This window comes from Trachemys scripta, chromosome 4 (genome assembly GCF_013100865.1).
Source record: "Trachemys scripta elegans isolate TJP31775 chromosome 4, CAS_Tse_1.0, whole genome shotgun sequence".
In the NCBI taxonomy this organism is placed as follows: domain Eukaryota; kingdom Metazoa; phylum Chordata; order Testudines; family Emydidae; genus Trachemys; species Trachemys scripta.
In genome coordinates, this window is record NC_048301.1 from 65,832,451 (window position 1) to 65,860,029 (window position 27,579).

Sequence of the window (27,579 nt, forward strand, 5' to 3'; positions counted from 1 at the left end):
GGCGCAGGGTCTGGAGGCACGGGGGCTGCCCGAAGCCGGTAGCTCTCGGGCAGCCCGGCTCTTAAACAGAGCTGAAGAGTCGGGGAGGAGCAGAGCCGCCATTTTCCCAAACATGTTCGGCTTTTTGGCAATTCCCCCCGGACAGGGGTTTGACTGCCGAAAAGCCGGACATGTCCGGGAAAAAGAGGATGTATGGTAACCCTACCTAAAGTCCAGATTCAGGATATTTCAGCCTAAAGATTAGAAAATGAATTCTAAAGTCTTTTAATTGAAAATGTTCTGCTATCAGCTCCATCTCGTCTAGAATAAATATCTCTGGCAGTCTCATGTAGATAGTTTTAGAGCTATTAAATCAAAATCAACACTGTAAACTTTAGCTTGTATGTCCTGCATTTTTTAATTTTATAAGAAAAATATTTTTCTGCTCTAGTGTGCAGTCCCAAGAGCAACACCTAACATGATAAAACCCTCTCCTTCCTCCTTTCTGTACATGCACCTGACTGCTCATAAGCTTCTATAACCCAAATTCTTGTAGAGTCTTGGAGGCAGGTACATCTGAGCTCCCCCTAGAGAAGTATAAGGTGGTGAGGAGATAGGAAACACAACTGACAGCCAACAAAAACAGTGTAACTGATGCAAAGTGCTTTTAAATGCACAAAGTAAGCGGAAAATATCTGCATAAAAAAAACTTCCCACTGAGTTAGAGACTTTAAGTGCTAGTTGTAACAGTAGTAGTTATAAAAGAGTAAGGGAAAAGGAAACTTGGAGCAATCTGGCCACTTCTAAATTAGACCAAAAGGGAAAAGGTTGTTTCGGCAAGACATTTATACATGTTATAAGTTGCATATGTGCACTAAACTTGGCTACAGGAAAGTTTGTCCACTATATCTAATTATATTTGCTATGGATTATAGTAGTCAGTGGACACTATAGATATTTGAATTAATATTTCAAATATCAATGTCTTTGTAAGTTTAAGACCTCAGTTAGGCTCTCCAGTTAAGTGTCCATGGTTTGCCAAAACAAACGTGTTACTGAAGTAAAATTTAATTTTAACTAATGCCCCATACATCTGCTTTACCACCACCGATTTATCCCATTTATATAATTAAGTTTCACAATTACATCAGTAGAAAGATTTTAGTAGTTGAAGTGAACTTCAACATCAGATTACACGCTTCATATTCTGGCCAGGACATTATTATTTATGACTGATAAAAAAAAACAAATCACATTTCAACACATGAACAAATTATCTTTAAAATAAACAGATAAATCAGCTAGGGATATTCCCAATTCTTGAAGCTCTTGAACAACTGAGCTAACAGCCTGTTATGGGAGTCAACAGAGGCAATCCAGTTATTACAATCAGAATTGAGTATTCACCATAAATATCCTCTCAATCTGTTGGATTTAGATAATTTAGTTCAATAAAATTTATGTGCAATTAAGAACTAGTCTACTTTGGACATCAAAGTAAGTTTGTTGTCTTAAAAGATTATACTATTACATCAACATTGTCTCAGAAAAGTTTGCAGCTGCGGAGGTTCTAACACACTTTTTTCACCCCAACACCTCTTTGAATCTATCAAAATCCAGATCTACAAATGTAGAATATTTTAATCACTTAAAGCCCATCGTGGAATAAAATATTCCCTGTAAGTAGAAATATGACAAATAATTGCAGCAAACGACAAAACACTCAAAATGTAAGATTTCTCATTTCCATTTGAATGGATGCACCTTTACCAAGATATTTGCCATGCTTCACACTTTTGCTAAAAATGGATACCCTTCCTAGTGAGAGTTAGCTCACTTATGTGAAAAATATGGCTCTAAGATTCAAATTTTGGCATCTTCTTGATAAAACATAGTTGTCTTTTTCTAAAAGGAAAGAAAGTGATGTTCTATTAACATATTAAGTCACCCAAAGCAGGAAAGACTAATAAAAGATTGTTTTTTGGGGAGGCAAATTAAGTTTTGGGTGTCCTTAGAGAGTCTATTATTAAACTCCAGCGTTTCAGTCTGATTAAAATGATTTTATCAACTGCAGTCTTCATGAATTGCTAAAATAGTATTTGACTAGATATATGCTCAGAAAACCAAGGACTAGGGCATCATGGAAACTTGTAGACAGACTTTCAGCTCATGTGTGAGATCCTTACAACGCAGCGTAGAAACGACCAGATGAGGAAGTAGTCACAAAGTTCCTCCCCCAAGTTCTAGTCAAAAGATGCCAATGGACACGTATCTAATTCTGTATTTTTAATTATGGAAGACTATAAATAGATATTGAATGTTTATCTAGTAAGAATCTATCCCCCTCTATCCTCTTACCAAGCAGTCTTTGAAAATAAAAGTTAAGATTTTTTAAAATCTCATGTTACTTTTAACTTTTAGTTTGAGTATAAAACGTCTGTACAATTTCAGAACAATCATTTATCATGTTGAAATTTTCGGAGCCAAAGCAGAAGTGATATTGCTTACTCCTGTGAATAAAGAGATAGTAAATAAAAAACTGCTTCAGTTTTAAATATTCAGATTCTCATATCTTTTTATCAAGTTATAATTGTTTTAACAATTGTGATTTTAGAAAGGAGACAGATAGCTCAGTGGTTTCAGCACTGGCCTGCTAAACCCAGGGTTGAGAGTTCAATCCTTGAGGGGGCCACTTGGGGATCTGGGGCAAAATCAGTACTTGGTCCTGCTAGTGAAGGCAGGGGGCTGGACTTGATGATCTTTCAAGGTCCCTTCCAGTTCTAGGAGATGGGATATCTCCATTAATTTAATTTAAACAACAAATTTCAGCTGTGCAGGTGCAGAAATATGGTTGGCCACTAGATGGCATCTGCCCACACAACGCCTTAGTTACTATTTGATAGAAATATTAGTAACTTTTTATGCAAAGGAAGAGCTGTGAATTCTAAAAAAAACTCTGCTTATAAATGTGTTCAAATTAAAAATAACTTCTAGAGTATTAACAGTTATGTCAACCTATTTAGAGAAGCTGTGGGATATTTGCATATAACCAACACAGTGGTACTCAAGCACTGAAGTACAGATTACAGTCTTGAAATGAGATGGCAAGAAGAAAAGATGATTGTGGGTATTTGCGAAAAGGATCAGAGAATACTCTGTGCCCAAGGACAGAGGAGTGGTGGCTCTAGAATGAGATCCATGTAGAGATCCATGGGACCCTGTCTGAGCCGGCCTTCAGCAGCTACGAGGTCCAAGAAAGGCAGAATCAGCAGCTCAGATGGCTGAAGCCAGAAATACTTAACTTGCATAAAACATGCTTAGAATCTAAGTGTTCTGAAGTATTCTCCTGACAAATTACTTCCAGAACTCACTTCACGTTTCCTATTGGCTAAAGATCAGTTTACCTTTGTCTAGCCTCTTAGGGTCTAGTTCTGCAAGATGCTGAAAGCCTTAATGAAGCAGTTTGGGCTACATTAACGTTAGAATGAATTAGAACATGTTAGACAGTATTAGGTAACATCGTAGCTTTAAATCCTAGTCAAGACAAACCCACTCAAATCAACAGAAGTTGAGGACATTCATCGCTGTGCAAAATTGCATCTTAAAAGGAAAGGAAATTTAACTGACCTCAGCTCATCAGCTTTGGGGTAAAGTCCATATAATTATGTTTTTGGAACTCTAAAGTGTGGTTTTTTTTTGTTTTGTTTTTTTTTTAATATAAGGTAAGGGTTTGTGAAAATAGTAGCCCAACAATCGAGAGCAATCTGACAAACTACCAAACGGGAGATTTCCCAAAGGTACAAATGAAAACTAAGCGCCTGCTACTTGTGCCTTTAAAAGTTTCCCTACCTATACCCATTCATTTGTTTTATTATTGTGCACATACGTTTGAGAACGGATTCAAATTCAAGCATTTATACTGGCAAGTGACTGAGGTAATGCTGAGAGACAGTATTGTAAATTGTGATCTTCTATTGGACTTTTCCAAGGATCTCAAAATTTTGTAAAACATCAATTAAAACCCTGCAATAAACCTGAGAAGTAATCATCATCCCCACTTTACAGATAAGGAAAAAGGGGTGAAGTGATTTGCCCAAGGTCACAGAAGTCTGTGACACAGCTTAGAATAAAACCTAGGGCTCCAAACCCCTAGATCTGTTCTATTACCACAAGATCAACCATATTACACTTTTTAAAACGAAGGATACAGCTGTCTGAAGTTCATAAGAATGGTTTACAGCAGTGGTGGGCAGGCCCCCCGGGACTCCCACACTTATCCAACCCCCCCCCATTCCCCGTCCCCTGACCGCCCCCCCCAGAACCTCTGCCCATCCAACTGCCCCCTGCTCCTTGTCCCCTGACTGCTCCCCTGGGATCCCCCGCCCCTTATCCAACCCCCCGACCCCCTTACCATGCCACTAAGAGCAGTATGTCTGGCAGCCACACTGCCCAGCCGGAGCGAGACACGCTCCCGCGCTGCTCGGCAGGAGCGCACCGCTCCGCCGCCCAAAGCACTGCCCGCGCAGCGGCGTAGCTGTGGGGGAGGGGGAACAGCAGGAGAGGGGCCGGGGGCAAGCCTCCCCAACCAGGAGCTCAAGGGCTGGGCAGGACAGTCCCCTGGGCCATATTCATAGTTTGCCCACCTCTGGTTTACAGGCATCTCATCCTAGGTCTAGAAATCAAGCACTTGTTCAAGTAAGTTAGCACTCTTCATTTTTAAACTGCCTCACAAACATTAACATCCACAACCCTTTGTGACAAAGGACTTCACAAAATTTACCTGACACCTACTTATCCTCGGACTTAACTTACTAACCACAGTGAAAAGTATCTCTGCTGCTAGGCCATGCTCCCAAAACCAACATGCTGAAATGTATTTTTTCACTTTCATGGGCTCACACCAAACTAAAAGCTGTGTACAGTATATCAGGACAGTCTGTTTTCAGAACATTTTGCTTTTCCTTCCACACACTATCTTCTACTGTCTACGCTATATTTTGCTCCCTTCCCTTCTCCCTCCCCCACAAGATCTTTGATACTTTCTTCCTGAAGTAACAGTATAATCTATACAAGTCCCCAAACTCCCATAGCATCAGACATTGAGGTTTTACTAGACATCTAATAACGCGAAGGCTGCATCTACAACTAGTACTAAAGCTAACTGGCCACATGGAAGTACTGAAGATACAGCTCTCCACCATCCATCTATCCATCAAGTGCAATGCCCAGTTGAGGAGCCACACTTGTGCCTCCAGCTACTAGGAAAGGAAAAAATGCTGGGATTCTCACCAAAGTGCTATGCCTGGACCTTGCTCAAACACGTCATCTGGTGTGTTGCATTCAGCTTGGAAATGTCTTGTACATTTGAAGTGCTTCACTGGCCATCACCCCACTGGCAGCTAAAAAAGTGTGGCTGCATTAGTCAACAGTGTAACACTGTTGCAAAAAAGCAATCATAATTTTGGGATGTATTAGTTGGAGTGTTGTAAGCAAGACATGAGAAGTAATTCTTCCGCTCTACTCCGTGCTGATTAAGCCTCAACTGGAGTATTGTGTCCAATTCTGGGTGCCACATTTCAGGAAAGATGTAGACAAATTAGAGAAAGTCCAGAGAAGAGCAACAAAAAATAATTAAAAGTCTAGAAAACATGACCTATGAGGGAAGACTGAAAAAATTGGGTTTGTTTAGTCTGGAGAAGAGAAGACTGAGGTGGGGACATGATAACAATTGTCAATATATAAAAGGTAGTTATAAGACGGAGGGAGAAAAATTGTTCTCCTTAAATTCTGAGAATAGAACAAGAAGCAATAGTCTTAAATTGCAGCAAGGGCAGTTTAGGTTGGATATAAGGAAAAAACTTCCAGTCAGGGTGGTTAAACACTGGAATAAATTGCCTAGGGAGGTTGTGGAGTCTCCATCATTAGAGATTTTTAAGAGCAGGTTAGACAAACACCTGTCAGGGCTGGTCTAGATAATATTTAGTCCTGCCATGAGTGCAGGGGACTAGACTAGATGACCTCTGGAGATCCCTTCCAGTCCTATGATTAAGGCTAAGATTATATCACTGAGGTCACAGAATCCTAGACTTCTGTAACCTCCGTGACATTTTCTGTGTCAGCCCCAGGACAGCGAAGCTGGAGCTGTCAGCTGTCAGCTGTCAGGAGACCCCCGCAGCTCCAAGCCACCATTCCCGGGCAGACACCTGTGCTCTAGCCACCATGCCGGCGGGCACTGGACCCCTCCCCCCTTCTTTACCCTCCCACAGTAGGGCTCAGGCTTAGCCACATTTTGTCAGTTATTTTTTAGTAAAAGTCAGGAACAGGTCACGGGCTTCTGTGAATTTTTGTTTATTGCCCGTGACCTGTCCCTGCTACAGTAGAGGTGTCCTTTACTACTACTCCTTTCCCTCAACTTTCTGGTTGCTGTCAAGCGGGAAGTATCTGTTACTGTATCTCTTTTCCCCATCCTCTATTTTTGAGTACTTTTCCTGTGAGGATAGCTTCAGTGACTTCCCAAACACCAACAGGTAAAACTGATTTTATTACCTGGGGGTTCTGCTTAGTAGCAGTGAAAGCTGATAAGAATCAGATTAGTTTTCACACTGTCATAACTTGGAAAAACTTAATAATAGTAATAGCAGAGTCTGTTTACAAACTTAAGACAGCACAGCATTTCTACACACTGTTCAAGTTCGGAAGGTTCTCTTTGCAAGTGCAAAGGCCAGATTTAATTTATTTATTTTTAAACATGAAAGCTTAAATCCTGCATAAGTTGATGGCACTCACTTAGGAAAACTTCCTATGTGACACGTGCAAGCAGACTTTTCAAGCTCTGATTTTAGAGACAGAAAACTTAGCACGAGATGAAGACTGACCAATACTAGGAGGAAATCAGTATCAGAGTTGGGCATTTTAATTGAAGAGTTTCTGGTTCTAGTCTTATAACCCTCAATATCAACATGCCAGGGCATTAACAAGGTATTTATTTAGATTGCTAAAAAGGATGGTGTGATTAAGATTTGATCAAAATAAAGTCTATTACAATGTACTTGGATGTGGCTACCAACATATAACTCAGGGGAGAGAATACAGAACTGAGAACATAGGACTTATTTAACTAAAGAAATTCTACCAAAAGACCGTCCTCAAACTACGCTGCCAGTTGGAAATACAGTAGTATTAATTAGCTCCTTATATTTCATATATAAAAGCCTCCCAGGTTGCAAGAACAGATTTTCTGAATAGTGTGGCACTCAGGCTGGGGAGCTCTTTTAGACAGGGGAGTTAAGGAGGAAGTGCGGTTCCTTCCATTTAGGTATGGCTGCACCAGGTTGTGAATACAGGTGATGAGGGAACAATTGCTATGCCCTGCCCTGGATGTGTTATGATTTTATTTCTGCTGAAGGAAATAAGATGCCTGGTTCCATGAAGTTCAAGTTTGTGGACATACCGGAGGAGAAGATACCTGGTCTGGAAGTGCAAATTTCAACTCTACACAGCATTCAAGAAAAATGAAGACGTCTAGTCAACCAAATTCAGACATCATTGGCACAGATGCCACAAGAAGGATGTGTGATAAGGGATCTGGAGAGATTAGCAACTAAGAAGCAGACCAGCGATTTGTGACCAAAAGAAGAATGGATGAGGAGACATTCAACGCAGCTAGAAGTATCAAATCATTCAGATACTCAGTGAGTCAACCACCAAGAAACCTGTCTCTGCAGGAATGGAACAGCTAGTAGAACAAAAAAAAGTCAGTGATTTGAAAGGGTATGATTCACATTTCTGCAGTTATAAAGCACAATATCATGAAATGCAAACTTATGCTTTAAAATTTGAACACAATGGAACCAGAAGATACTTTTGAGTGGTAAGTTCTATGCTAAAACTGTACTTAAAATGTGCACTACACAAAGCAACTCTAATTCTCTCATCTGCACTGTGAAGAATAAGATGTTGCACATTTATCTCCTAATGAGGGATTATTGGTGAGGTCTAAAACAGACTAGCTGTTAATTTATGAACATCATGATTTTACAGAACTGCACTCAAACTATGATCGGTAGATCCTTAAAAAAATTAGCAGTCATTGATAAAAGTTATCGTTACAGGTGCCCTATTTTAATATCTTTGCTGTGTTTTTTGCCCAAGAATCTAGAAGTCCTGTGTTGACCCCCAAATCATTAGCAGTTGTTTACATGTTGAAGTTAGGAACCAAGGTTTGTTGTTTAGAGAAAGGACCCCTTGAGATCACCTTAGTCCAGCGGTTCTCAAACTATAAGGCAGGCCTCCCAAAGGAGGTGTGAGCTGGGTGACTTTTTTTTTTTTTTTTATATATAAAGAGCTCTGGCTGTCAGCCCCAGGTGGCTGGAGCTCATGCAGAAGGGCTGTGTACACCCAGGAGGTGGGGATAAAGGGGACAGCTAGAGCCCACCACTGTGCATGGGCTCTTTTCCCCCTCCCTCAATTCCTCACTGGGAGGCAGCCCAGGCTTGGGCTCCCTTCCCCCACCCTCCCAATCCCTCACCTGGCGGTGGTGGGGCTCCAGCTGTCAGACTGGGGTAGCAGCAGCCACAGCACAGTAGTAAGGATGGCAATGGGGCGCTAAGTCAGCTGTGAAAAGTGATATTGACGAATATCACTTTTCACATTGCCACCCTTACTTTTCTGCTGCTGGTGTGGTGCTGCCTTCAGACTGGTGCTCTGCCTTCAGATCTGGGTGGCACTACATGTACTTGTAGGGGGTTGTAAATGACTACAAACACAAAGAAGGGGGTCCCAATGAAATAAGTTTGAGAACCACTGCCTTAGTCCATTTCCAACTCTAATGAGATTATTGTATCACCTTGGGCAAGTCACTTAACATTACTGTATCTCAGCTTCCCCATCTGTAATGATTTTACTGACCTTACAGAAGTGGCTAAGAGGTTTAATTAGCATTTGCAAAGTGCTTTAAGACCTCTTGATTTAAAAGTACACTCTATATATTAAGAGGCACTAAAATGGCCCAGTGAATTAGAGAAGACTGACTTAAAGGGGGAAAGTGTGGAAATTTTTTCAAACTGACCAGTAAAGTTACATACAGAAGATATCTTCCTAATCGTGATAACTAAATGCTTATAACGGCAGCAGCATAACATTCATGTAACTTAAATTTTTATTAGGAGACAATCTCAAAAATACAAACAATAAAATGTGTTAATCTGAATTAAGCTGCTGACTTCTTACAATTGTAACTTGCAATAACTGACATTGTCTGTATTCAACTTCCTATGATTTCTCACCCCCCTCACCCTAACCCCTCCACACACATTTGAAGGTCCAATATATCATGGCCCACTAGGAGCAGGAATTCTTCGGAGACCATAAAAAGATGCTTTCAGTACATTTTTAAACACTCATCCTGAACCAGAAAAATATAGACTTCAATCCCTGCTAAACTCTGTGACCAAAATGAAATCGAGTCAATAGAGACCAAGAAAACTAAATTCAGCAGCTTCTAATGAGTGTAAATACTGGATCTATTGTGCTGTTCACGTCATGAAAGCACATACAGCATCCCTTAAATCTATGCCTCTTTTAAGGGTGTTTTTATAATGTACTTGCTAAAGGAAATGGGGAGGGGGGAAGGAATAATTATGAAGGAGTGGGGAACTGACCAGAAGTAATATTTCCCTCTAAGAAATGCACCCATACATTTCTGAAATGAAGATCTCTGTTTAAATTAATTTCAGTGCATTATTACCCATAAATCTGCGGCATTAAAACTTCCATGTCACCAAGGTTACATAAGGCCTGCATACCAAGTTCATCGTGCAAACTGCTACCGCCTACAGCAGATGCATTGTCATGTGATGCTTCTAAGTGGACACTCCCATTTCTCACCAGCAAGGAGGCGCTAGCGCTGAGCACAGCTGCCTGGGAAGGGGGGCGGGACTGGACTTTGACCTGTGTTGTGGATTGCTGGTCTTGCTGACCATCTTGAAGGCTACAAAAAAACATGGATTGGGGAAACATTACAGGGAATAATAAAAAATAGCTAGAAGTGATGAAACAAAACTATTAAAAAAAAGACAGTTAAAATAAAGCATACCATAGGAAAGCCATTAGGCCTACTAAATAGGCTATCACAACTCAGGAGTACTGTAGAGCAGAGTATTTAGAAGTTAGCTAAGTAAATATATTCCAAATCCTTTACTACACACCATTTAAAAATTGTTTATTCTTACTGCTTTTTAATTTGTCCTTAAGCCCCACATAATGCTATTCTAGGGACATGTGCATGTGAAATGGCAAAGTTGTGTAAGATATTACTTTACCTTTAAAAAAAAATACTTAACTATCAGAGACACCATCTTTTTAATAGTTATGTGCCTCTGAAGCTTCTCAAAGCAAGAGCTGCTGAACTGCTGAATATCTGCTTTTGTCAGGGACCCATAGGAGCATTTGCTTGCCTGCTGGCTGTCCAGCTACACTCTGTTCTCTACACCTTCAGGTCAAGTTGCTAGTCAAACTCTGGAGTAGACCTTACAAGTAACTGTACTGTAGTTACATAAACTCTGGATATATTGCTTTATTTGGCTTACCTGTTCAAGCTGAATAGAGTACAAAACCTTTGTAAAATAAAACTGTAAAACTAGATTTCTAATGTTATTAGTTTGGATTATTTTTAAACTGATTATTGTGCCAACTTTCCATTAGAACTATTAGCACCCAATTTTGGTATCAAGAACAGAGATTCTTTTAAGCCCAAAGATATACACGTACCAAGAAATAACCTTTCTAATACTTCCACCTAGGGTCAAGAGGCGTTTACAGCCTATTTCCCTTCCAGTTTTAAAAATACTATTTTCCTCTTACAACCTACTTCCACTTCAAAACTAACTTTTTGATATAAAGTCTTATTATTCAACAGAAACAGACCTGAAAGGACAAAAAATGGGAAGAGTAACACACTGTAGGTGGTTATACCAAGCCATGACTAAAATCTTCTAAAACAAGGTAGCAAAAAATTATGCTATTTAAAAATGTGTCCAGCAGATCGCATACTAGGCTACTGTGTTTTTAAATCTTCCTTCATTTGGTGAGGTAAGAAACTGCATGTTGCACAACTGTAATATACACAATGTTCTCTCTTTGATCAAATAAGAAATTATCTTATTTGAGGACCCTGATATGTTGTATATTTTATGGTTTGGTTGGGCAAAATAAGTTTCCCCTGTGATGCACAGAACATCATTGTCCATTCCTGTCAGCAGTTCAAAGTGTAGGTGGTTTCTGATGCCTTTTAGGAATATGCTGTTCTACAGCTGACTAACAAGGCAACAACTAAGTATATATACAAGTATATGTGCGGACTATACCTGATTACAGCAACAGAATATATTCTAGAACTTCTGCTTTTCAGTTCCCTTCTTAGAAAATCATTGAAAAAACCACAAGATTATGTTTTGAGAATGGGTGTTAAAAAGCACATGCAAAATAAAGCAGACATGCACACAGCACATGGAGAAAAGCAAGCTTGCAAGTCACTATACCATATTTTAACATATTTGGGTTTGAATGCTTTTCAACCTTATTTAATTCAGTGTTTTGCTGCTGTAGACAAGGCTCTCAGAGAACTACATGGCAACAGAAGCCCTTAGGGAAATAAGATTCAAAGATGCGTCATCCTTCAAGAATGCTTCATTGTCTCAGTTGAGCATTACCAAGAAGAGCAATAAGGCTAATCTAAACAGCCTATAATTATCTGAATAGATTTTCCTTCAAACACAGTTATAAGTTAAAAATTGTACTTATTAACTTCTTTTAGCTATCAAATCCTATGACAATAAGAAAGCAAAACACTGAGTAACAGTTTTATAGAATAGCCAACAAGGACCGTTATTCTATCTAGTCCACAAGATCAATTCTGAATACAAAAAGCTTCTGGAGCCATTCCATTTCAAACACAAGTAAATTTAGAAGTCAAATCTAAAGTCTGACATTAGTACAGATGGTCATGTACAGTGAAATGTTAGTGTACAGCGTTATGTCTGAAGTGCCCAGCACACTGCTGGTATTTATCAGGGAGTTTGGAAGTAGTCTGTTTTTAAATAGGGCAACGGATGTCTACGTACCTATTTTATCACCCTGCCTTCAGAGTTTACTGGAGATTTTAATTTAAAATCTTTTTCTTGGCCAAATGTCTAGTTACACAATGCGATTAGTCTATTTTAATAGAATGTTTCACTACTGAGACATCCTTATAAAAATGTATGTTGGAAACTTCAAATGGGATTGCACAAGTCTTCTAATGACTGTCTCTATGACATCGAATATTACGGCACAGTCAAGAGATTAGGAAAGAAAAGTCTCATTGGCAAGAGTATTAAAGAAAACAGTATCAGGGCAACTAAAGGTTAATATGCCTAACTGTTATTAAAGTTTAAAACTTGCAGCAATAGAGTTGAGCAGCACTATAGTTGAGCAGCAATATAGGAACTAGATAATTACTTCCTATTAGCAGAGATAGAAAATGCCTATGTATTTGGAGTGATCAATACTTTTCCAATAAATTACTAAAATCAGTTCATAATGGATTATATTCATATATTTCTCTGCATTTCTTTTTTACACATTAAGTTTTTATTTCTTATTTCACGGGTCTCTTCAGTGCACATACAACTCCCATTAACACCAAGTTACACAAAAGGAACATCTTTTTATTTCTACTAGTTATGTAGAAGTCTGAAGAATATTTAACATGAATAATTTCCAAATACATTTCAGTTTGTATCTCAAACAAATTTGTGACAAATAACCAGTGACCCTCTTGCTCTAAGAATGAGGTCACTTGTAACACTGGTTGACTGGCAGTCAGATATAAAATAGGCTAAGACATTTTAAACTATAATATATTGGGCTCCCAGCCGGCATCACAAATAATACTTTTAGTAAGGCGTCTGTTACCAGTATTTGGCTCTGCATATATATTTCAAATACTTAATTTCTGGTGATGTGTTTTTTTTGTAGATGTTCAGAGATCTGAGATAATGGGTTCTGGTTTTCATTTACACAGGAACAATTCGGGGCATGGGCAACATGTATAAAGAAGATAATTTACTTGGCCGGAATTTTTCTATGTTCTCTCGTTCTTGAATATTTGTCTTTAAATAAGAAGTTATGTCCTTAAAGTTCAGCGCTCTCATTGTCCCCACAACAAGATCCACCTGTATGTCAGAGGCAATCGTGTCATGGAAATCTTGGTGTCTACACTAGTGGGGAGAAGGAGGCAGCTGCCAACTCCAGTTTTAAGCAGCAGGGACACCTGAGATAGTTCCTCATTTGCTTCCTATTCTGCTCTCTCTGATCCACATAAGTCACAGACATTACCATTCTTGGGCTGATGTGCAATGATTAGTGCTCACACTTATCTGCATGATCTCCTACAGACAAAACAATTGCTCTACCCTCCATTAGAAGAGCAGAGAACACAATGCAAGTGAATATGATGTAGAGCACACAGAGGTGACTCAAGAAAGTATGGAGAGTTGCTATAGCCCACACTGTTAAGTTATTCACTTTTTTTAAATTGTTTTTCATCATCTATGTTCAATAAGAATAAAGATCAACATCTATTTAGTAAAGATTATTTTAAAAAAATCAACTCAATTAAGTATTGCTATGTACCATAATAGCCAATAAAAATGCACCTCACTAACTTGTATCTTGAATAATAGAAGTTGGCTAGATGGGTATCAGAAGCCAAGCTATCATGAATTACTCCTTAACTATACTCTGGTCTAACCTCACTTCTGAGCTTCTTGAGCTCCTGTTTCTTGGGCAGTTTCTCCCTCTCATTGGCACTGTCTCTGCAGCTGATTACAAGTGCCTAGGGTCAGACCTATGCATCTTCATTAAAAAGTGGCTTCCAAAATTCAGGAGGCGCATGCCTATATACCTGCAATAAACCAATGCAACTCTGATATGGAGGAAAGAGGGAAAAAACTGATATTTGATGTGGGAACAATGGAGAAATGCCCACATTCGGGAGAAAATGGAAGAGACGCTTGAGTAAGGTTCAGACACAGAAAGCAGATTTGAAACTTCCTTTCACCGCCACTCCTTTAAACTAGGATGAGCCACTGCATGGAAACAAGTAGGGTGTCAAATTCTGCAACTTATTTTTAGAATGAAATAAGAGATGACCAAACTGGGCAGGAATGTGGGAAAGTGTAAACTGTTTTACACTAGGTTTACATTTTCTTCAGAATAAAATGTCATCTTCAAAGTGGGAAAGAAGATGTGTACATTTTTACTTAAGTGTCTCTCTCCTTTTGCCCCAAAGAATAGAAAAATCGATGCCAAGTGTCTCAAAGCAAGACCTTGGAAGCATCAAACCCGATTTCCAAAGATATTTTAGAAACTCTGTCTAGTAGTTGCTTCAGTAGTGTCATGCTGAAGCCATGATTCCTTGCCTCCTGTTTAAGAACTGTTTGGTTTACACAGCATTAAAGATTTAAGGCATTAGTTTGCTCAGTTCCTGTATTCTTTCAGTAAAAGAAATTACAGGAGTACTACTCAAATTTAAAGCTGGACAGCTCATAATATTGGGAGCAATTAACTGTTAATTTAGAAGGTTGAGGACAGGCCTTAAGAATACAGAGATATAGACTATTACTTTAACATACATTTGGTACTTGATATAAGTAGAGTTAGCATCAAGCAATATTACGGGATTTATTAAAAACAAGATTATGCTAGTTTACGAATTATTTCAAAGACTTCTATTTTGACAGGGTTGATTGCTGGCTCTTTATGCAGTGGTTTGCTGCATTCTAAGATTTAGAACTTTTGCAGGACAGTTTTGCTGTTTACATTATCCTGCTAATTTTATGGTGCAGCTATCTTCCCCTCTACAGTTCCTGAGAAGTGTGAGTACTCCTATTCTCCTCTCTCCCCCTTGGGAGAAAAAAAGAGATGCCGATTTAACATTTTCTTATTTATTTTTGAAATTTAAGTATCTAAAGATCTGACACGAAATTAAAATGAAAAAACTGAGTATAAGTCAGTTTGTTACCATTCATTTGTTTTGTGGTTGATCTAAACCCACATGTGCCACGTTAAGAGATGGGCTAACCTTGTCATGGGGGGGGGGATGGAAAGAAGTGCCACGTACACATGCACAAATTCAGCTAGTCCAAAGACATGCAGAGACAGCCCAAAAAGGGTTAAAGGTGAGGAGAGAAAGGAAGTGCTTTTTGGAAATGCTAGTGGGTGTGGGAAATATGTAGTCTGCTGCATGCATGCTAAAGATGGTGGAACATTTAGATACCATACCTGAGGGGCGATCCGATGAGCAATGTGGGAGGGGTGGGGTTACTCCCTGCATTGTGTCGGCGCCGTACTGCCTGACGCCTAAATGTGCTGCGTTCACGGTGAAACATGACAGTCTCCTCGCTGGCTTGTGCTGCTGCATCAAGACAGACTTTAGGTCAAACAGGAACCCAGCCCCAGTTATATACACAGCAACTGAAGTCTCTCCTTCCCCCTCCCGCCCCCCACACCCCAGTTAATGAATTTTGCAGCAAGAGAAACCAATTCTTTTCACTTACTGTACTCAAGTCATTTACTACTGTCATCTTTTACCTTAAATAGGATCACAAAAGCACATGTATTATAGCTAGATTTATATTTCCTTTAAATATACACCCTATTTGTCTTTCCCCATGTCCAAATAGCCAGGATTCCAAAAAGTTTTGTCTATTTCCTTCAAGACTTTAGATTTTACTGTGAAGGGAACTGGATTAATTTCTCCAGCTCCCTAATATAAGGAATAAATTATAAGTGGAGCTGGTACCACTACCTATTAAGGTTGCTTGATACTTCCCATTATAGGACTCTCTTTTCACTTGCACATAAATTTCACCACACTTGAATCATTTGGTCTGAAGGTTTCTATGCTGGGTGTTTGCCTCAGGCTGAATTTTTGAGAAAATTTCAGCCAGAATTCTTCAGCTGTTTCCAAGAACAAGGCTAGAGAAAACTACATTTTCCCACATTCAAAGATAATGTACTTTTCCTTGAAAAGCTCTAATCTCCATCCTTAAAAGCAGGGAGTGGCAGCAAGGTAGCCTGTGTGTCAGAGAGGTACCTTTTTCAATCTCTGTGAAAAATTGGCCCATATTTGGTCAAGGTATAAACCTTAGAAATAAAAGTTAGTTCACACATGCTCAGTGGCATCATCTTACATTTGAGCAGCTAAATTCCCAGAAAATTGCATCTGTACTGGGCCTTTTTCTGCCCAGGGCAGAGGATGACTTTTCCTGCTTTTTCAGTTCTGGGCTGCCGTAGACCATTCTGGGGCCAGGTCTGGACACTTTAACTGAGGACAGGGCACTTGTCTCTTCTGTGCTCTCAATGACTCTCCTGCTGGGTCCAGACATTCTAAAGGAGTAAGCTACCTGATATGAAGGCAGAATAGATGACAGCTGGATCGGTGGACCTAGGAGGACTAGTTGGGGCAAGGAGACGAACTGAGAACCAGTGAGATAGGAAGAAAGAGGTATGGGGAGACATTAATGAGAAGCTGGGGGCGCAAGAGGAGAACTGGGACTGGGAGTCTGGAGGGATGAGGGTAGGATTTACTGAGCACAGAGAGTGGACTGAAATAAGATGCCTGAGCAGTGGAGACTGGGACTGGCTAGTTGAGCAGAATAGTACTACAGTGAGGAGCCAGGGACGGACTAGAGAAAGGACTGGAATAGCGACAGGTTGGAGGAGATGGGACAAAAGGGGTCATGTTTGGGGGTAGACGGGAAGTGAGCCCCCTAAAGAACACTCCTCTCTAAAGTCTGGAATGGAACCCATTATTCCCAAGTCCCACCATTCATCTGCTGTCAGCAGATATTTGAAAGCCACTCTCCATCCCACTCTCATGCTGGTCCACATAGAGATGACAACCTACTATTACTATAATTTACTGCCATTAGGTCAGCAGAGCTCTGTGCTGTGCATCTAAAAGGCTCCAACGCTGCTGATGACCCATATGAGTAGCAATACGGCACATGGCATTTTTGCTTTTTCAGTTTGCTTTTTTAAAAGTTAAGATACACACACACACAAAAATCTACATTAAAAGAACATCAATGTTGAAAAGTCAAGAACTCAAAGTTTGGAAATTGCAGAGTTAAGTCCACATAAAACCTTAATTCAGCCCCCTTGTGCATATGCATTTATATAGTCTTTAGTTACATGATCATATGCTAGAGACCCCGCCCTTCCCATTCAATGTATAGGATGGACCTGCCCTGGGGATGATTCAGAGGTGTATACTGAAAGGAGACTGTGGGCTATAGAACCCCTGCTTCCCTTTTTGAAGAACCTGGAAGGCATATAGTGAATGAGGCAGGGGATTGCTGGAAAAGAATTGAATTCTCTGAAGAACTACCCTGGAGAATTGAACTGAATTCTATTTCTGCCTGTGTCACACAGTTCCTACGTGATTCTATTCCAGTCACTTATATCAACCGTTTCACAGATGGTCACTAATTGTGTGGTATTCCTCATGTTTTGATTGTCTGACTTCCGATCCTGGGGTCTGATTTACAAAATGTGCTGAGCACTCACCACTGCAACTGAAGTCAATGGGAGTTCTGTCTTAAACATATTAAGTGCTATATAATGCTAAAATAAGTCTCAAAAATCAGGTTGTAGGCCTGTAAAACAGGGATAACACCACCCCACTCACATCACAATGGGGTTTTGAAAATAAATTCATTAGTCTTTGAGTGCTCCACAAGTATTATAGTGATGAATGCCACAGATAAATCTCAAAATAAAATGTTAATAATTTTGTCTGTAGAGCAGGATTTGAAAAGGAAGGACAAAACAGGTGCCTGGGACCACACAATGAACAATGTGGAGAAAACAAAATAGTGAAATAGTTGCTCTAACTGTACACTGAATGAAGCAGGGGTCCTATGGAAAAATATTGATCAGGTAATCAAGGACTATATCAGACTACATATGCACAGGGGGAACTAATTAAGTTGCCCAAGCAACCATAATTCTGACATTTACTAGCTTATGCATGCTTAACTTTGCAACCTTAATGATGTTCTTTTAATGTAATTTTTGTGTGTACAATGTTCTAGATAATCTGACTAACTCCTATTGGGGTTTTTCATGATCTTAAGACTTTCCCTAAGGGTGACAAGGGTAGCCCTCAGATGTATTTCAGCCTCTGGAACCAAGAGACACCATTTTGGGACTTAGTTGCCATTAGGCCACCCAATTGGCTTGTATGAAAGCCATTATGTATTACTTCTTTTAACTGCAGGACAAAAAAAAGCTTTCAACTGCAAGGACCTCTCCTGCTGTCAAATTCAGACCACTGAATAGTTGAGTTAGTGAATATTATATAAGTCTGTCCTCTCAAGAAGCTACATGTCAAAGGTGCAACCAAGAAACTCAGTCTAATGTAAACAAGTAACAAACTAGCAGCGCAGAACAAATGGTATTCCAGTTTAAAACAACTTAAGCAAGACCATTAAGACATCGGGCTGAACAAGTTTAATTTGTTGTTTTTTAAAAAAGCAAAGCATCATTCTGAAAGTGAACAAGATTTAAAACACTGCATCATTATGAAGATGTAAGACTAAGTACAGTTAAAATAAAGCTAGTATTTCTGTATCTTCCCCTATGCTTGAAGAAAGGGGATGGCGGCTGATAAATCTCAAGCAAAATGCTTGCCATTTGTTTCACCAATAGTAATGGAAAATGAAGTTCCTAAGCCAGTTTCTATCCCACTCTAGAATTTGTTTAACCATGATGATGACAGCTTTATTTTAGAACCTAAGATTCCTTTAGTGTTGAACAGAAGATTATTTTGTAAGTCAGTATTTGAGCAGAATTGATGTTATTTACAACCTCTTTTATGAGGGCAGTTTATCTAGACTGAATAGTATTAACTCACATTTGTACAGTGCTACCATCTGGGGATTGTGAACTTGTGGTCCATACAAAAACTTGGGCTCTTAAGACCTTTGAGAGAGGTCCAGCATCTGTGCTCACATGTAAATTTCAAGAGCCAATAGCATTTAGATTTGAGAGGTAGATAACCTTTGTTGTGTCTTGGCCAACGCTTGCTCTCAGTAAAACTGATTCTATTCTACGATGCAGGAATTTTGTGTTTACTGAAGAGTGCAGGACTGGTTCCACTGTCTACAGCATCATTCACAAGACTCACCTCACGAAATTATTTTGTGAAGATTTCTAGACTAAGAAAGGCACTACCATAAAATCAATCAATCAATCTAAATTCACGTATGTTATAAGGTGGAGTTTATATGTAATTTTAATATTACAGGAACAAATAGTTCTATATTATTAGCAGAGTGTAACAGGATTATTGTAATTGTCTTAAAACTACCTCATTAATTAGTTGCATCTTCACTTCATAAAAAGCCCAGTTTCAGTGGGTCAAAGTCAATCTTTGAAGTAAATCAGTTTACATAAGCAAGGCTCCGCAGGATCATAAATGTCTATCTGGGAAAATTCTGTTTACAATACAACCTTTGGCTCTCAAGAGTTGAAATTCTACAATGTTAAGGTGTGTTTGAAAAAGTTAAACTTTCTTCTGTTTAGCGATTTATTTTAATGAGCCATCTGAGACTTACTATCTACTTCCAAGATATGAAAATCAGGACATGACGTTTACAAGACCCATACTAACTAGATATGTATGCTACTGCTCAGAGATGAATACAACAGCTATTGTGGAGGCCCAACAAAAACCTCAGCCCACCAACCCATACTTCCAGCTGTTGGGAGGAAGATTAAGTAGAACTTATCCCAGAGCACCCCAGAGCCTGCATTGGGCGAGAGACTGAGGAAGGGGGGGGCTGTCTTTCATGGAAGCCTTTGGATGTTGGATGTGCAGCATCCCTCCCTGATTTCTGGATGAGACAGTCTCTGCCTGCCTCCTTTGTCCAGATCCTGGAAAAAACAGGTGAGAGCGAGGGGTTGTAGGAGTAGGATTTTATATTTGCATTAGAGGTTATAATGACTGATGGTTATAATAATGTAGTATGTATTAATGTATGATTTGATCACCCTACCAGCCACCCTTTTTGAAAAGCAGAAAGGAACAACCCTCTGGGATAGGAGTCGGCAACCTTTCAGAAGTGCTGTGCCGAGTCTTCATTTGTTCACTCTAATTTAAGGTTTTGCATGCCAGTCATACATTTTAACGTTTTTAGAAGGTCTCTTTCTATAAGTCTATAATATATAACTAAACTATTGTTGTATGTAAAGTAAATAAGGTTTTTAAAACATTTAAGAAGCTTCATTTAAGATTAAATTAAAATGCAGAGCCCCCCCGGACCAGTGGCCAGGACCCGGGCAATGTGAGTGCCACTGAAAATAGGCTCGCGTGCCGCCTTCGGCGCACGTGCTCTGGGACATTGGTAGAAACGCATCTGACAGACTGCCAGTGTCTGTACTGATGTTAAGGCAGGGACAAGCCAGAACAATCCTTATGGCTGATTATGATCTCCCTCTGTTTTAGTATAAATTACAATGTTGACTATGGGGTCTTGTTTCCTATTTGCATTACAAATTAGACCCTTTAGTTAAGTATACATTTCTTTGTTTTAAGGTTTAGTAAGTAAGAGACAGGATCTTGTATTGTGTCTATATTAATGAGATTAGAGGCATGATGAAGGCCCCGGGCCTCAATATGAACTGTTTTGGTCACAAGATTTAGTAAGGTTTAATTTACAATGTCTTTTTTGCTCAACATAAAACACTGCTGTTTGTATACCTTCGAAGGTCTCTGTAAAAGACTGTGTGTGAATAAGTAATGTATGCATCAGGAAAAGATAAGGTGCAAAGGCCATTGTTAAAGTCAGATGGTGAAGGAAGGAGGAGTGAAGAGACTTAATGGCACCAGAGAACCATCAGCGCGCATCCATGATTAAGGAAGGGCAGATTGATGACTCTGAGGTGGAGGCTGGCACCCCTAAAAACAAGGTAACTGATTAAATCTGAAACCAGGACAGGATAACCCCCTCGAAGGTGCTTTGGAGTGTTAACCTCAAAAGATAACACCAATTAAGGAGTAACTGGTCATAAATGACACAGTAAAATCCATAGACTTCAATGGAGAAAAAGGAGGTCAGACTAGATGATCATAATGGTCCCTTCTGACCTTAGAGTCTATGAGACTATAAGAACAGGCTGCTTTTCCATGGAACTTTGGGTTCCTCTTGCCACAACTCCAGGAGCATCGGATCGTGACCAACCGAGCCCAACTCCCCCCTGTGACCAATCTGGCTGGCCATTGATCCAGACTCTGGACTGGTAACTATAAACATCGACTGACAGGACTGTGTACAGTGTGTGTGTGTGTGTGTGTGTCTGAAAAGCATATGCTAACTGCTGTATTCTCAATAAATGCGGCATATTTCCTTTTTCCCTGACAAAGATCCCGTGTGCTTCTTATAAGCATAACAGGGTGCCTTAATTACCGTAGTTTATCCCACTCTCAGCCTCTGTTTTGTTTTAGTCCTCCCTCCACTGCAAACTGCTGGTTGCCTGACTGCTGCTATTTATAGCTTTTCCCCAGAGCACCAGCAAAGTGAAGGCAAGAACTCTGATCTACATTAGTGTTTTACCCACTGATGTAGCTGCTCAGGGGTTTTATTACTATGGCCTGGCCCTCATACAAACTAGCACCAAATTAGCTAGATTCCAGTGAAAATAGCCCTGGACGGACATATTTCAGTTTAGTTTAAACCTGCTCCTAATATACAAATTTCTTGGTCAAAGTATAGGCAAAGTCCAGATTCCAGAGGAAAAAAAAATTAAACAATAATGATAATTACATAAAAAGATTTCAGGGTCCATTCAAAAGTGTCTGGTGGTCCGGATTTGGCCTGCGGTCCACCTATGACTACCCCTGGTACTAATGGCTTTAAGCTAAATTGAAAAAGCCTAGTTTAACAATCATTAAAAAAATAATCACAAATTAAATTAAACTAGTGCAACTCTGAGTAAAAAGATTCTTTTAATTTCACTAGATTGCTGCTTAGGGTAAAAAAGCCACTATGAGCAACAGCACAAGCATTGGATCCTTATTTTAGAGAGAGTAAAAAAGGCATTACTGTAGCACCACACAACTGGAAGTAAGGCTGTCGATTAATTGCTATTAACTCACGTGATTAACTCAAAAAATTAATGATTAATTGCACGGTTAAACAATAGAATACCTATTGAAATTAAATATTTTTGCATATTTTTCTACATTTTTCCAATATAGTGATTTCTATTACAACACAGAATACAAATTTGTATAGTGCTCACTTTATATTTATTAAAAATATTTGCACTGTAAAAATGATAAATTGTATTTTTCAATTCACCTCATACAAGTACTGTAGTGCAATCTCTATCTTGAAAGTGTAACTTACAAAATGTAATTTTTTTTGTTACATGACTGCACTCAAAAACAAAACAATGGAAAACTTTAGAGCCTACAAGTTCACTCAGTCCTATTTCTTGTTCAGCCAATCGCTAAGACAAACAAGTTTGTTTACATTTACGGGAGATAATGCCGCCTGCTTCTCATTTACAATGTCACCTAAAAATGAAAAAAGGCTTTCGCATGGCACTTCTGTAGGTGGTGTTGCAAGGTTATTTACGTGCCAGATATACTAAACTTTCATATGCCCCTTCATGCTTCGGCCACCATTCCAGAGGACATGCTTCCATGCTGATGATGCTTGTAAAACAAAAAAAAAAAAGTCAATTAAATTTGTGACTGAACTCCTTGGGGGAGAATTGTATGTCTCCTGTTCTACCCACATTCTGCCATATATTTTGAGTTATAGCAGTCTTGGATGATGATCCAGCACAAACACTTTCACAGCAGATTTGACAAAACGCAAAGAAGGTACCAATGTGAGATTTCTAAAAATAGCTACAGCACTCGACATATGGTTTAAGAATCTGAAGTGCCTTCCAAAATTTGAGAGGCATGAGGCATGGAGCATGCTTTCAGAGGTCTTAAAAGAGCAACACTCCGATGTGGAAACTACAGAACCCGAACCACCAAAAAAGAAAATCAACCTTCTGCTGGTGGCATCTGACTCAGATGATGAAAATGAACATGTGTCAGTCCACTCTGCTTTGGATTATTATTGAGCAGAACCCTCCATCAGCATTGACGCACGTTTTCTGGAATGGTGGTTGAAGCATGAATGGGCATATGAATCTTTAGCACATCTGGCACGTAAATATCTTGCAACGCCGGCTAAAACAGTGCCATGTGAACGCCTGTTCTCACTTTCAGGTGACATTGTAAACAAGAAGCAGGCAGCATTATCTCCTGCAAATTGTAACCAAACTTGTTTGTCTGAGTGATTGGCTGAATAAAACGGAGGACTGAGTAGGCTCTAAAGTTTTCCATTGTTTTATTTTTGAATGCACTTTTTTTTGTACATAATTCTACATTTGTAAGTTCAACTTTAATTTGCATTACAGTACTTGTATTAAGTGAATTGAAAAATACTATTTCTTTTTTTACAGTGCAAATATTTGTAATAAAAATAAATATACAGTGAGCACTGTATTCTGTGTTGTAATTGAAATCAATATATTTGAAAATGTAGAAAACATCAAAAATACTTAAATCATTTTATTCTCTTATTGTTTAACAGCTTGATTAATCACGATTAATTTTTTTAATCGCTTGATAGCCCTAATTGGAAGTCTATCTTCCCAATGTACGGTCTAGAATTTTATTTTAAAGAAAAATTATGCACAAGTTGATAGGTTGCATTCCCACCAATAGTAGGGTGGTCAAGTGGTTATTTCAAAACCTCAATATAACTATCAGATCCATCAAACAGCAGACTGTGCAGTTGGAATATATGAACACTAGCTAAACCATCATGCCTGTTATACATGCATTTCTAAAGCCTACTTGCTTTCCTTTTGTACATATAGGTGAAGGCATACACACATCATTAAGTGCTTTATGCAGAATTATGTAACAAAGCTTGAAACAGTTGTGATGGCTCAAGAAGCTAGACTGTATATATTGTTATATAGTATATTAATAGTTTTTAAGAGAACACATGTTGCCATAAAATAAACTAAACTTTTATTCTCTTTCATAGCAGATTCTGTGTTTGAATACTTGAGGTAAACATAGGTGTGGAGAAATTCCGACTCCTTGGTTCAATGAAGTATGCTACACCTCTCATGCACAAGTCATTGTTCTCGATCCAAACTGAACTTAAAAATTGAAAGAGAAAATGCAAGAGGTAAAAATGCAATGTTTCCTCCTGTTACTGAAATTAAGGAGGCTCCATTCAATTTTATACTAACTAAGAGTACCCACCACAGAATCCCAAATTAATCCTCAAATCAGTAAAAAGAACAGGAGTACTTGTAGCACCTTAGAGACTAACAAATCAGTATGGTTTGGTGAACTCCTGAGTGAAAAGAAGGCAGCTAAGAAAAGAGGGACAAGCTGCAGAGGCAGAGTAAAATTTTTCAAACACACAACTAAGGAGCCTAAGTGTCATTGAAAATAAGTGGCACTAAAGTTCAAGTGCTTTTGAAAATTTTGCCTTCAGATTAAGCACAGTTAAACTCTCAAAACACCTGAGTGACCTTCTGAAATTCCATTTATGTGGCTAGTTGAGTAAATTTGAACTGGATTTTAAAAAACCCATCTATAAGTAACAAGTACTGCAAACTCACCATGACATCTGAAAGTCAAGACTGATTGCTTGTGCATCACACACTATAGTAAGGAAGAGCCTAATGTCTATTCATGTCCATGTTTTCAACCTGGGTGCCTGAAGTTTGGCACACAGATTAGATCTGTAACCTTAAGCATTCAGATTTGAAAATATGACCCTCTATATAAATCTTCTAGAAGAGAATCTAGGTCACTAGAAAAGTAAGAAACCCTACCTTTGTCAGTAAAATAAGCATATTACTCCTAATATTCTCACAGGAAGCAAACCAGATCAGCAAGACATTTTTACTCAGTATCTTTTCTGACCATGCCTACACAACTTAAGTTACCCAATTTATATTTCAATCAGTCTGGTAAAATACTCCATCCTTCTAGAAGAAAGGCAGTTCAGTCCACATGGCTGCAGTGATGCACTCTAGGCCTTTTATTCTGAACATACACACACATATCAGCTAAACAGACTGAGTGCAAATGAAGTTTACCATATCCTTTGCAATTAGAGGTAAGCCCTGAGCAACAAAATTTCAACCCAGACCCAAAATTCAAGTGTCCCATTCAAGAGTTCTGATGTGAAGCCCCACCTCTACTTATGTATGTATGGAACTTCAGATGTAGTTAGGCTGAAGTGAAGACGTGACTTGGGTAACATGGTTGATATTATGAAGTTACTATGAAAACTGCTGTCTCATGAATGCCTGTATGCATATCCACCATGAGCTGTCATATCTCTGCCAGACGAGAGACATTGGTGGATGTTAGATCTTCAGTGACTGTCTAATCAGGATTAAGCACCCTGGGATAATAGGTCCGCTAAGGAGGTTGGCTGAAGGCAGGAGTAGAACCAGTTTTCCCCACTCTTCTCAATCCGGGATTGGCATTTAAAGTTATTTGAGCAAGAAAAAGACAGGCAGACAAAGCAAAAGGTTTATGAAAGGATTAATGGGGAAAGACCTATAGGCAGAGCCCTGCACAGATACAAAATTTGTATCTGCATCCCATCCATGATCTGCAAACATGGTCCACGGATATCTGCAGATTTGCTGGGCTCTAGGAATCAGGACACACAGACAGAAGTTTGAGCAGGAGGAAGAAAGGGGACAGACAGGTCAAGGTCAGAGGAAGCCAGCTGACCAAGGGGGAGAGGCCCTATGTTTTGGAAGAGAAGAGAACTCAGAAAACTGCAGGAGAAGGATCCTGCATCCCACAGAGGACCCTGAATCCAGCCCTTGCACTCCCTTCCCCAAAAAACACACAAAACTCTGGAGTGGAGGAGTAGAGCTGGTTGGGAATTTTCTGCTGAAGCTTAGTTTCATCAACAAATGCCAGTTCAGTAGAGTGTGGTAGTCTGCTGAATCTATTACAAATTCAACAAAACTTCTGAAGCACAGCAGTGCCGACCCCTCCTCCCACCCCCAGTGGCACAGAGAGGCACAGTACCACGGTGCCCTGCTTCTCTCCCTCCCCCTTCAAACTCCTCCTAGGGACAGAGAGGCATAGCACCTCTCCAGCTCCAGTTGGGGATGTTGGCAAGGAATGGCTGGCTCTCTTGCTTCCTGGCAACCAGGCTGGAAGGCTCTAGTCAGTTTCACAAATAGAAGGTCCCCCTCCCGCCCCCTCCCAAAATCCTTTTCTATGGATATTTTGTTTTTGATGTTTCATCCTGCTTCAGAAGCAAGTTCTGAAAAATATAAACATTTTTGCAGAAAGGGATTCCTTTTTTCAGCCACCTCTAGTGGAGAGGAAACTGCGGCAGAGAAATGCCTGGAGGGTTTATTATTTTTTTTAAAAGGTTTGAGACTGTCTATGTTAGAATTCTGTGTTATGTGCTACACTTACCACGTGGCCCCTTGAAGAGGTAAACCTGCAGTCTCATACCTTTGGGTGGAGTTCTGGAAAGTGTGTCTAAGCTACTGGAAACCTTGGGAAAGGAGCAGGAAGTCAACAGCAATCCTGACTGCCTAGGTAGCTAGTTGTGGGACTCCACTTCCGTAAAGGGAGTAACTCTGCTTGAACTAGTGCACTAAAATTAGCAGCATAGCTGTGGCTATACATGAGGCAACTCAGGCTAGCTGCCCAAGTACAATCCCACTCAACCTCCTGGACGTACTCAGGTAGTTAGCTCAAGCTGCCGCCATGGCTACACTGCTATTATTAGGCACTAGCTCAGACAAAGAATCACACCTCCCAGCTGCTGTGTAGACGTCTCCTGGGCATCTACTCTCAGGCTGTGTGTCAGGTGCATGTGCCAAAGAAAAGAACAGTGCTGCAGCCTACTGAGACTCAGAGAAGCTTAAATCACACAGGGGTTTCAGTGTTTGGAACCACTCCAGTAACCTGGAGAAATGCCAGCAGGAAGAGCCTGACCAGTTTGTGACAGCAGGTTAATCAGGTTTCAGGAAAAATCAGAGGAACTGGAAGGCTCAGATGTTTTGTTATAGTTCAGAATCTTACAAACAGAAGAAGAGACCTGGCACCAAGTAGCTGTTAGAGAGAGCATTTTAGTTTCTAATGTGTAAAAAGTGTTTTTCAGAGAATCAAACACAAAATGGCATAAGGATCTCTTGTCCAGCATAGAGGTGCAAAGACAGCTCAAGAGAATGAGAGCATAAGACATTCCAGGATAGTGGTACTGAAAAGGTAGTGAACTGGAAAGCTTACACATCTAGGAGATCCAATACCCGTGGGCAGATCCTCAGTTGGTGTAGATCATTGCCATACCTTCACAATGGAATTATGGCAATTTTACCAGCTGAGAATCTGCACCCTCGATTTCTTTGCAGAGATTAGCTTTCTGCCAGAGGAAGGGAAGAAAATACACAAGTTTTGGTGGATGTAATACATCTATC

At 39.6% G+C, this 27,579-nt stretch overlaps 1 protein-coding gene across 1 annotated transcript in view; it reads right to left on the reverse strand.

The window, feature by feature from the left end:
• Positions 1-27,579, reverse strand: part of PCNX1 (pecanex 1) — a 138,196-nt gene that overhangs the window by 72,058 nt on the left and 38,559 nt on the right. Inside the window, exons 7-8 of the mRNA XM_034767980.1 lie at positions 15,301-15,433; positions 9,724-9,967 (exon numbers count right to left, since the gene is read on the reverse strand). Of these exons, the coding sequence (XP_034623871.1) occupies positions 9,724-9,967; positions 15,301-15,433 (377 nt within the window). The remainder of the gene's footprint in view (positions 1-9,723; positions 9,968-15,300; positions 15,434-27,579) is intronic.